The sequence below is a fragment of the Apteryx rowi genome, unplaced genomic scaffold, assembly GCF_003343035.1.
Source record: "Apteryx rowi isolate R43461 unplaced genomic scaffold, aptRow1 scaffold_527, whole genome shotgun sequence".
Lineage (NCBI taxonomy): Eukaryota > Metazoa > Chordata > Aves > Apterygiformes > Apterygidae > Apteryx > Apteryx rowi.
In genome coordinates, this window is record NW_020450791.1 from 238,789 (window position 1) to 250,842 (window position 12,054).

General features: G+C 47.0%; 1 protein-coding gene across 17 annotated transcripts in view; it reads left to right on the plus strand.

Moving 5' to 3' along the window:
* NPRL3 (NPR3 like, GATOR1 complex subunit) overlaps positions 1-10,347 on the plus strand; it is a 52,641-nt gene extending 42,294 nt beyond the window's left edge. For 10 of the 17 annotated variants that reach the window (XM_026080595.1, XM_026080594.1, XM_026080590.1 and 7 more), the window contains 3 exons: positions 451-640; positions 1,810-2,002; positions 9,553-10,347. In XM_026080595.1, coding sequence (XP_025936380.1) covers positions 451-640; positions 1,810-2,002; positions 9,553-9,718 — 549 coding nt within the window. In that variant the 3' untranslated portion in view covers positions 9,719-10,347. Of the gene's footprint in view, positions 1-450; positions 641-1,809; positions 2,003-5,565; positions 5,854-6,867; positions 7,141-9,552 lie in introns of those variants that run through there. The other 7 variants (XM_026080599.1, XM_026080601.1, XR_003255893.1 and 4 more) reach the window with 6 other exon arrangements.
* The last annotated feature ends 1,707 nt before the right edge of the window (positions 10,348-12,054 follow it).

Consider the following 12,054-nt stretch of genomic DNA (forward strand, 5'->3'; position numbering starts at 1 on the left):
TAAACTTTTCTGTTAAAAAGGCCCAAACAGCTCCGGGTGGAGGTTGTCATGGCTAAAGCATTGTGTGTCCCGGGAGACCTGTTCAGCTGCTCGGCTAGAACATACCAGGTGCTGGAGCTATGGCAAGGGACAGAGGTTGGTCTGTTTGAAGACACTGGCTGTGTTTGTCAGGGTTGCGTAATGACATGTAAATCATTAAAAGATCAGTTTACAGCCTAAGTATCCATAAATGCTACGGGTCTGATGTTTGCCTGGTCACCTTTTTGTGCTTGGAAATGTATGCTGACCATACAGAGAAGAGGCAAAACTGTGGTGTGGTGTGGTGTGGAAAGCATTTCTCCCCTATAAAATATTCTTTGCAATTTCTTAGGCCTTGTGCATTGTTTTTCTCCTGTATTTGAACTGTCTTTTACTTTGTGTGTGTTTAATACCTCATCTCCTGCTCTGCAGACTCAGCTTATTCAGATGGTGATATGGATGCTCCAACATCGGCTCCTTATTCAGCTTCACACTTATGTCTGTCTGATGGTGCCACCAAATGAGGAAGATTTCCGAGCCCAAGATGAAGACATGCCCTTTACTGCCAGGGTTGGAGGCCGAAGTCTAAGCACCCCCAATGCTCTCAGCTTTGGTTCTCCAAGTATGAACATACTTTTCTCTGCTGTTCAGACTATAGTCTGCTTTTAAAGCTTCTCTTAACCATGTCTAGGGTAATCAGGCCTTTGAGGCAAGACAACTCATCTTTGCTGGTGTGCTTGCTAACTACAAACAGCCCCTCTTAGAGCTGGGCATTAGTGAAAGTCTTAAGGGCTGTAAGAGCTTAAATTCTTGTTTTAAAAACAAAGTAGCTCTTTGTGATTTGCCAAGTTCTCATCTGGTCATATAAAATATTTTCATTTTATCAGAGGTACTTTTTTCAGAGGCATTTTTTCCAAGTAACTTTCCACTTCCTTGGTCTACTCAAGAGTAACAGAGATGGTGCTCTGGCTGCACCGCTGTTACTGTGTGAACTTTGGTTGTCAAGAGAGGGAAGATAACTTGTGAGAGTTTGTTTTAAACAGCATTGGTTTCTATGGGCTGTAGAGCCACTTAAGGAAATGCAGAGCTAGGTATTGTTCTCAGAAATGGCTGATTTCTCATTCTTTTCCCTGAGTTCTTTAATCTCCTCACTGCCATTCTTCAGGGTGATTCTGGGAAAGCATTTTTACAAGAGTGTAAATCAGGCACAGTGCTGAAATCCCCAAACTTTCATGCCTCTGCTGTTACAAGCAGGATTCCCAGAATGCCAAGCAACACTGTGGTTGGATATCAAGAGAGATTCTCCGTACAACCTTTTGCTTTACAGAAGTCATGAATTAGGGCAGAAATCTTGGAATATGAATCAGATAAGTCTGCAATCTGCTTATTCTGGCTCACTTAAGAGAGGATATTGCTTCTTGGCCTTTCTTTCTGCTTGCTCCCACCTTCTGTGCTGATAGGCTTTTCATGTTACCACTTCACTCTATTCCAGCAGAGCTGGCTGAGAATTTTCTTTTCAGATGGTTTTTATGTACTGTTTATAGTCTCCAGAAGTACAATTTTCCACATAAATTGATGACTTTGTTGAAACATTTGACTTTCCCATTGAGAAAATCCCTGTGTTGTCATTTGACTAATTGCAGATGCATGTAGCATTTCCAGAACCACTTTCTTTGCTCCACAGATATGAAGGAGTTGTTTGGAAAGACTGCATAGAAACAGTCTGAATTGATAATCTTTACATCATGAGGAATATAAATATTCTGTGTGTCTTCTCTCTTCCCCTGATAGCTAGTAGTGATGACATGACTCTGACAAGCCCTAGCATGGATAATTCCAGTGCTGAGTTGATACCTGGTGGGGACTCACCACTAAATAAAAGGATGACAGAGAATCTACTAGCAAGTTTGTTGGAACATGAGCGGGAAGCTATCCTTAATGTCCCTGCTGCCCAAAATCCAGAAGATCTCCGCATGTTTGCAAGGTAAGCAATGAGGAGTGCAGAATGTAATCTTTTGTCTTACCCTTGCTGTATTAGTGAGAGATGGGTGTGGACTCCAAGCAAATTCCACTGGCTTGGGATTTTGAAAGATGAATTCTTTTGTTTTGTGTTCCCTTTATACCTGTTTCATCTATGCACATGAATTTTGACAATAACTAATAATTGTTTTGCAAGAGCACTTGTTAACAATGTCCTGGATGTGTGGAGGAGCAACAGGACATATGGTTGCACAGCAGGGACTTGACTGTTTGCCTGCCAGTTTTCCTGTGACTACACATGGTAGACATAAAGTTGCATAGCCTGAAAAAACTTTTTAAATATCCACAGCAAGGACCCAGCCATGCTGATGCTCTCATTCCAAGCAAGCTATTCATCATTTTAAGGTGTGTAACTCCATGCAAATATGAGACAGACAAAAAGAGCATCAGACATAAAGCCAGCCTGAATGCTTCTATGGAGCAGCCTACAAAGGTTTCAGGGTCTCTTTTGCTGAGATGAGCTGTTCAATTGGTTAGGTTAGTTAGCTCTACAGGTTAAAGTCATTGGGATGCGTGATTAGTAGCATCCAGTATTATTATTGCAAGTTTCAACACAACAAAGCTATCCAAGACGTGGTTCTGCACATTGTAAAAAGCAGAATGACTTCATTTCATAACCAGCCATCTGGGAGAAATGTGGGGGAGAAATACTTGATTTTGGAAGCATTTCAAAATACAGTGGCATCACTGGAATGCAACTTTTACTGTTTTTTATACCGATGAAGAAGAAAACCACCTGGGGAAAGTGTTGCAGCTTTTCCCATACTTCCCAGATTCAGTCCATTATCCCCTAAAAATCTGGTTCTCACCCTAGGATTGATATAGTCAAGTAGCCCCAAGAGACTGCGCTGGTAAGGAAATACTTCTCTTATCTCCAGCAAAGTTTGCAGCTGTGCTGTGCTCAGATCTTTTCAGTATGGATCTCCCATGCTCAGGGGTAGTTACTGGGTCTGTTCTGAAGTACTCTTTTCCTCCACCTTTTGTAACTAAGTTCATAAGAGCATCAAAACTGTTCAGAGGATCTTCTCTGAGTGACAACACTTTGACCATTTGAAAACTTGGAAAATGTTCAGTTCTCATTAGCAAATAAGTGGTTACAAAACCTGTGAGAAAGAAAGATAAAAACAAAAACATAGTTGGTGATATCTTTGGATAGAATTTGTGGGGGAGACTTTGGACCGGATTAGTGGTGATGTAGATTTGTAGTTTTCCTTGGACAGAGGAAACAATTTCATCATTGCCTCCCTGTCACAAAATGGTTGAGGTTGGAAGGGACTGTTAAAGTTCAGCTAGTCCAACTCCCCATCTTCAGCAGGATCAGCTAGAGCAGGTTGCCTAGAACCCTGTCCAGATGGCTTTTAAATATCTCCATGGATGGAGACTCCACAACTGCTGTGGGCAACCTGTTCCATTGCTCAGTCACCCTCACAGGAAAAAAGTTTTTCCTTATGTTCAGCTGGAACTTCCTGTGTTTCAGTTTGTGCCTGTTGCCTCTCGTCCTGTCACTGGGCACCTCTGAGAAGAGTCTGGTCCTCTCTTCTTTACACCTTCCCTTCAGATTTTTATACGCATTGATAAGATCCTCCCTCAGTCTTCTCTTCTCCAGGCTGAACAGTCTCAGCTCTCTCAGCCTTTCCTCATTTGAGAGATGCTCCAGTCCCTTAGTCATCTGAGTGGCCCTTTTCTGTGCTCGCTCCTGTAGCTCCACATCTCTCTTCTGGGGAGCCCAGAACTGGACACAGCACTCCAGGTGTGGCCTCATTAGGACTGAGTAGAGGGGGAGGATCACCTCCCTCAACCTGCTGGCAACGCGCTTCCTAATGCAGCCCAGGATACCATTGGCCTTCTTGGCCACAAGGGCACATTGCTGGCTCATGGTAAACTTGGTGTCCACCAGGATCCCCAGGTCCTTTTCTGCAGAGCTGCTTTCCAGCAGGTCAGCCCCCAACCTGTACTGGGGCATGGGGTTATTCCTCCCTAGGTGCAGGACTCTGCACTTCTCTTTACTGGACTTTATGAGGTTCTTCTCTGCCCATCTCTCCAGCCTGTCCCATCGCTAGCTACTGGCCTCCAGCTAGATTTAGCACCAATGATCACAACCCTCTGAGCTCTGCCATTAAGCCAGTTTTCAGTCCATCTCCCTGTCTGCTCATCTAGCCCATAGCCCTGTTGCCTCTCTCATCTGGGTAAAACAGTTAGGTGAAAACTTTTGAATTGTAGATACCAAAACCAACTTTGGTTTCTTCAAAAAATCAGCTGCCACAACCAGGCAGCTGATTTAATGATGTTTATTTTGCAGTTTGCCAGTGTACCAGGTTCTTTAGCAAAGCCATCTGGGGTTTTGCAAAGTTTCAATTTCCATTCCACCGTAGGTTGAATTGACAACCGCATAACTTTTTCCTAAATCAGCAGTGAGAGAGAGAGAAGATACAATAAACAAACTGCTCCTATGGGTAGGATGCTGGAATGTAAAAATAGAAGTGCTATGCAAGATGCTCATGGTTACCTGTGACTTGATGAGACACTGTAACTTGGAGGCTGTGGGTGTATTCTCTCTCTTTGTACTGTAAACCCTCAGAAGATGAGGGTCTGGGTAAACCTGTCACTCTTAATGAAAGTGTAAAAAATTGTGGAGAAGCTAATGCAGTGAATGAGCCGATCCTCCTCATTACCCGCTAGATGTTACTGTGTCAGCTCTTCTTTTTGCTTCATTTTGAGGCATAGCGGCATAATGAGGGCTGTGCTACAGAAAACAGCTCTGCTCTATCAGCTGCATCCCCGCACAAGCTCCTGCTGTAAATGCACAGTTAATGCACTAAATATACTGTAACTGCTCTTCGAAGAATAGTTTTGTGTGCGCACAAAGGGATGGTCTATCTTCAGAAGAGCAATAAAGTTCAGCCTGATACATTTTCCTACGGTTATGCCTCTGAACTCCTGTTAGTCGTTATACAGATAGCAGAAAGAGCTTGTGCCTCTCCATTACAATGCACAGTCAGTATTTGGAAGGCAGAAATTTTAAGGGGATATATAGAATATTGAAGTTTGGCTCTGTCACTGGCTGCATTAACCCTCATAACACTGGATGGGAATTCAGATCCAAGTTCTTTTCTTGGGTGTTGCTGGAGGAAGGATGGCATGTCTCTCCAGAAGTAAACATGAGAAGGAAACAAGATCTTTTTGAGCTACATCTTCAGTATTGCACACAAAGCATTGTTCCTCACTGCACATCAGAGGGTGCTTTTAAAGACAGTCTGAGGCTTCACTGATGGCTCCTCTCCCAAACCATGGGTGTAGAGTCACTCTCAGGAATTTTCTTCCTGCTCTTAAAGGTTGGGAGATGAAGGTCCTTTGCTCTGTTGAGGAATTTTCATTGGTTGCATTCGGCTGTGGACAGTTCTGCTCTCCTGTCCTCAAGCAGCGCTGGTGGAAGGGCCCTTTCCTTGGCTAGAAATAAGCCAAGTTTATTTAAATGACCAGTCTGAGATAACCCTTTTTTTTCTGAAGCAGTTTAGGGAGCTGCTGCACCACCGCACTGCTGGTAGGGGAGCAGCTCTTGTGACTTCAGAGGGGAGAACAGTGATGAGCAATGGAAAGTAATAATCTTCCATCATTACATCTGGATCTGGAAGAGCACAGCTGACAACAGACATATTTGTGCAGCTTCAGAGGGACACAAATCCTGCCCCAGGAACTGCCATCTTACGTGCAGTTTGGGTCCCATAAATGTCCACCGCCCAACAGGGTGAAGATCGTGCCCTGTCTACACTGGAGCTGTAAGCAAGGGTTCGTGGTGTATCCTTTCTGAGGTGCAGTGTTTATTGCGCTTTGACCTGCCGTCGTACTGGGCACTTCTCTCCACCCTGCCTATGCAAGTGGTTTATTCCTGTGCAATGTCTTCAGCGTCCTCTCAGGATAAGTTTTCCATTAACTCATCCTTTCTTAATTGCTCTATTTTTCCCCTCAGAAGGAGATTATACCATGTTTTGCAGGCATGGGTTGCCTGGGACACATGCGTACCTCTGGCTCCGTGTATGCAGTGGAGGGCACTCTGGTGCATGTGGCAGATAGGAATCCAGCGCAGAATTGCTGGGTTTGGGTCAGTCAGGGCAGACGAGGACTGTGAGTAAAGCGTGAGATTCAGCCAGCCTAACTGGTGACTTCCATGGTGTACACGTGTGAGCTTATTGTCCTTTCATGCATAATATTAAAGGCAAACCATGGATTGGACTGCTTTAGCAGGGGAGAGTGGCCAGCAAATAGAGAGAAGTTGTTATCCCCCTCTGCCTGGTGCTGCACCTGGAAAACTGTCTAGTTGCCCCCTTTCACCTTCCCCCCAGGTCATGAAGGACATGGAGAAACTGGAGGTGATCCGGAGTTGGCAGCCGAAGTGGGCTAAGATCTGAGGCAGGAGACCTGTGGGGAGGCTGAGGGAGCAGGGCTTATTCAAATGGGCAGAGAGGAGGCTGGGGGGGAACTAATACCTGCCTACAACAGTGTGAAGGGCAGTTACAAAAGATGATGGAGCCAAACTCTTCTTACTAGTGGGAGATGGCAAAACAAGTGTCAACAACCCCAAACTGCAGCTTAGTAGATTCTAGTTGGACATTTTTGTCCCAGGAGGGTGATGAAGCCCTAGACTGATTACCCAGATATGTGGGGGGATTTCCATCCTTGAAGAGTTTCAGAGCTTGGCTAGAAAAAGCTACAGCGTTGGCAATAGTCCTGCTGGAGCCGGAGGTTGGACCGGAGACTTCAACAGTCTCTTCCAGCCGGCATTTTTGTGATATTCTTTAATATCCTCTCTAGCTTTTATTGGAATGGAAAGTATTTCATCTTGACCTGTTACGAATCCAGACTCTTCCTGAGTATAGAACGGATTTATTTATTGGAAAATTGCTTTGTCTGCATTGCCATTGAAGGCCAGCTCAAACGCGTTTGCGTAGAAGACGGTTGTGCCAGAGGCTGAGACTATGGACTATCACAGTGAACAGCTTTGTACAGGGAGTGAATATGTAGCTTTTAAAATCTTTTTTTAAAAACACTTTTTGAACAGTAATACAAGTTAGGGGAGGAGCTTTAGACAAGGCAGAAATAACAACACAGTGCCCAGCTGAGGTTAGACAGCGTTTGATTCATCTTGGAAAATTGTAGCGAATACATCTGGGCCAAAATGAAAGGGAGAAATCTAGAAAGCAGATTCTTTTGAGGGAATGATCTGGGAGAAGTGAATGATGAAGGCCATTTTTAGAGATAAAGGATGTCTGGGCAAGCTAATTCCACAGGTTGCTAAAACATGAGCATATAAAGATAAAATTCCAAGACCGGTGTTGTCAAAAATTATTGTTAATACCCCGGGAGCGTTTTTGGTGCACGCACACACGCAAACCCTCATGTTTCCCGCTAATGGCCACTTCTTGGTGTACTGGTTATCAGTGACCCAGGGAAGGGAACTGATTAGCCTAATTTAATTGCCCAGTGGGAGATACTGCAGAAGGCAAACGCGCAGCCCAGAGTGGAAAGGTAAATATTAGTGGAGCTTGTCCTGCTGTTGTTTCTTTGTGCTGCGTATAAGAAGACACATCAATTATGCTCTACATAATGGTGCCAACTTGAGAGCCGGAGGATGGACAGCAGAGCAGAGGGAAGTTTGCAGCGTGTTGTGCTTGCACCACGTGCCCGTTTTGCTGTGGGCTGCACGCGGTGAGGCTGCCCGCAGGGATGAGGGAGCTGAGGCTGCGGAGATGCTACGTGCTTGCAGAGTTGTCCGGGCTGGGAGCGTCAGGAGGGCAATAGGAGCAACACGGCAAGTTGGGGAGCAGAGAAACGCAAATGCCAGTGGCCTGGAGATGACTTGTAAGGTAAAGCCTTCACTCTCTCCGTAGGGTCAGGGAGGATGTGGAGGAGGCAGACTTGTTGCACAACGATTCCTTTCCAGTCGCTCACAAAGGGTGGTGGGGTGTAGCCTGAATAACAGAAAACAGCCAGGCAAGCATCCGTCTTTCACAGAAAGCATGAGAGACCTTATCCTACCGTGACTTGAAAATAGGCAGGAATACTCTCAGGGACATATGGTGACTTTTGCAGGCCATTCCTGCAAGAGAACTGTGTGAAGGAATTGGAAAACAGACCTTGTCATCCCCAGTCATTTTACTGTCAGTTGGCATGAAGCAGCAGGTCAGCGTATTCCTTAACTGCATCCGGGTATGGAAATGTTAGCAAAAGCTGCGGAAGCCGAGGGCAGAGTCCATGTGATGTATAACACATGCAGGCACGCATCTGTGTTTAGCCGGGGAAGCAATCCTGACGTGTGTTTGGGCCTTGGCTAGTGGCAGTATTTTGAGTGATAGGTGCAATAGGGTTCCTGCATTTGGGAGGTTGTTCAGCCAATTAAGAGACTGAGCAGCAAACTGGAGCTTCGCCTGGGGCGGCTGGCTCGGCGGTTCGCACTGCAGGGGCTCTGGGGAACAAGTCCACAGCCACTGGTGACCTGCTGCTGTGGAAGGGCTGCAGAGGTCGGTCCTTGACCCTCTGGGCTTGGCTGGGCAGCACTGAGGTTGTCTAATGTCTGTGTATCATGTCGGTGCTCAGCACACACGTATCAGCGCTGTCTTTTTTTAAAGAGCATTAGGAATTACAGCTGCCATTGTGGTGTTAGCTGAGACCTCGGGGTTTGGGGGCTCTTTGGAGGCTTTACAACTCCCAGAGCTTCTCTGCGGTGTCTGTGGTCAAAATTTCCATCTCCCGGTTGTGACTGTGCCACCCACCCCAGGCTGAATAAACTCAAGGGTGTAAAACCTGTAGTTATTAAATCCCCTTGGACTGCCGTGGGGGAAAATACGCTCTTAAATTTGGAAAGGCAGTGTAGTTACACAGGCCTCTGGCACAGCTGCGACATACTGCACTGTAAACCCAGCTAAGCGACTGCAAAGGTAAATCTGTCACTTCTTGACTTCTCAAGGCTTGTTGGTGCTTGTGGTTCCTCGCTTTCTGGAGCTAAAACAATGTTCAAAATTGGCAGTCTCAGGAAATGCCCCACGGTAGGAAATCTTCTGATACAAAGAGGACCTTGTTAGTACCCAGCAGAGTTTAGTCATGACTCTGCCCGTTTGCCCTGCAGGTTGCGTTTCCTTGTTACAGGCTGGTTGCTCTGAGATGAAGGTGCCAGGGCAGTGGGGGTGTGGGGCATCCGTCGGGAGGAGCTGGGCACTGAGGATATAAAGAAAGTGAGATGGGAATTGGGTACCTAAGAAGATGAGAATTTGGTGGGTCATGTTCCCTGTATTGCTTTTCCAGGGGACATGTGTGTTAGATATGTCTAAAGGTAAGAATAGATTCATTCACTTCACTTGTCATGTAAAACAAGGGATGCAAACCAACCCCCTTCCGATTTGCATCCCACCACAGGGAGACCTTGGGGGTGACAGGACTTCAGTTCTTGCTGCGTGCACTTGCTTTTGGCCCGTGTGTCTCACTTGCTCTCCTTCCCCACAGGCTGCTGCACTATTTCCGAGGACGACACCATTTGGAGGAGATCATGTACAATGAGAACATGCGTCGCTCGCAGCTGCTGATGCTGTTTGACAAATTCCGCAGCGTGCTGGTCGTGACCAGCCACGAGGACCCTGTGATTTCAGTCTTTCAGTCGCTCTTAAAATGACTATTGGCAGGGGAAGAGAACCTGCTACGCTCTCGATATTGATGTCTTTCTAAAAGATAAGACTAAAATATAAATGAGCTGAATGTTGAGTTCTTTCTTGCCACATGACCTGCAGCAAATTCTCCCCCTCTGTGCTTCGATTTTCCATCTGCTCCTGTGAGATTTCCCTTCTGAGCTCCTGAACAGCTGAGGCTGGGCTATGTGAGGTCCTCTGCTGCAGGACAGTGTGCTTTTGCTCAGCTTGGATTCACGGTGCAGGAGCTACCATTTTACAGTGCTTCCCTGACCCTACTCCCTCACCAAGGCTTGTGAGAGAAGTCTAAGAAGGCTTTTACTGCAACGATACTAACAGTGCCATACCTTTGGGTGGCTGCTGAGGCACCAGAAATGCTTTCTCTGCTCTCTACCAACGTGACTGCTGGATCATTCAGCTGTGAGCACAGTTCATGAGCAGCGTGTGCCCACGTCCCCACAGCAGAGCCTCTGCTCAAGGGCAGAGTGAAGTTGGCCTGGCTTTTAGCAAAGTGTCCCTGGGCACTGAGGAATTCTGTTTGCTCATCATTATCTGGCACCAGTGAGGACTTAGGTAGGAACATAAGGTATCACATAAACAGGTTCATGAATGAGAATAACTAGTTCACTGTGTTACTGCTTTAACTAGTTCACTGTGTTCCTGCTTTTAATTCCCTGCCCCAGTATCCTTATTGCTACGTGTCTGTAGGGGCACTGTTGTCACCAAGCATCCTATGTGTTCCTGGTTTGCAGGGCTGCTTTTTTGCATGTGGTGGAAGGAGCTTAGTTGTTGAGCAGGACTGGAATTGGCTGGCTGTGCTGTGGGTGCACTGACACAGTAGTTTCACAAACAGCTTTTAATTTGCCATGGGCTGGAGCTAAGGGCAGTCACATTTGCCCTCCAGGGCTGATTTTTTTCACCATTCCCCTCTCTGCAACCACTGCTGCGGCTGCAGTGAACCAGGTTGGGGATCTGGCCTGAGATAAAGCCGTCCAGCCAAACACAAGATGCAGCTCTTTAAATAGATGGGCTTCCTGATCTGCTTCAGGATCTGCCCCCTCAACTTATGCCAGCTCACCCCGATGCAGCAGGGTCAGGCCCACACTGAGCGTTTGGCAGAACTGGCTGCTACTGTCTTTGCTGCTCAAGCGCTTCCATTCAGGAAGGAAAGAACAGAGCTCAGCTGTGTCCCTCTCTAAGGGAGAGTTGAGCTGGCTGCCTCTGGGACCATGCAGCAAGCTCCTGCAGCCCTGGCAGTGTTTCCTTGCTTGAGAAGTGTGGGAAGCCCAGCAGTGTTTGGAAACGCAGCTACCTACCAGTCCCCCCACAAGGTGGAGGCCTCCGCAGCACCCCTGCACTGGGTGAGGCTACGTCTCCCCACAGCTGCCCACTGCGGCAGGGTCCCAACTAGTAGCAAGGTAGGGATTTTGCACCTTCAACTGCAGGTTGAGCTTGGCCAGCAGCAAAGTGGTCCGTCTTGCTTCTTCCTATAAGAGTAACACTGAGCTGCTGCTACCCCATGGGTGAGTGAGGGTGCTCCATGGCTCTGACTGGTGGAGCAGGTCTTGTGCCTTGAGCAGTGCTGCCTCTGCGGGGCTGGGAGAGCTGAGGAGCCCAGGCTGCCCTGACGGCTCTGTGCTGTGTACCTAAGGAAGCGGGGTTAGAGGGAGACCTTACCTCCATCGTGTTGGCTTAAAAGGCTGTCAGCCTCCTCATTATGATGTTCCCATATACCACCCCACCACCACCCCACGCACAAGCTGGCGCTTCTCCCAGAGTTGCAAGCCTGTGAGAACAGCTTCACTTGGCCCACACCTTGGGGGGGGCACATTATACAACTTCTCTTCCACCAGCCTTGACACAGATGAACTGGGGGAGCACAGTAGCTGTCGTGCATGGGATACCTGGTGGCACTACTTAATCACAGTCCCTTCTGCAAAGCTTCTCCTGCTGCTGCAAGCAAGGATGTTACTGAAGAGCAGAAGCGATGCCAGAACTAGAATCAGATCAATGTTGGTGTAGAGCTCCCAGTCCAATGCAGCCCACATTAAGTAGTTCTCAAGGTGAGCTAACAAGATGGACATAAGAACAAGGACCGTTCAGGAGGGGCTGGACAAGATTTTTTATTTTCTTATGTGATAAGGGTCAAGAGTCTTGAAAACTTGAGGTTTTTCTTGCACATGAACCCCAGAAGGGGAAGGGAGTCCCTGTAACCCTTCATTTCTGGTCACAGGGATAATGCTGATACAGAATCCTAGATAAAGGTAATTGCCATGCAGGTCACTGATGGTGCACAACCCCCTTGCCCAAAGCTCCCCCCACT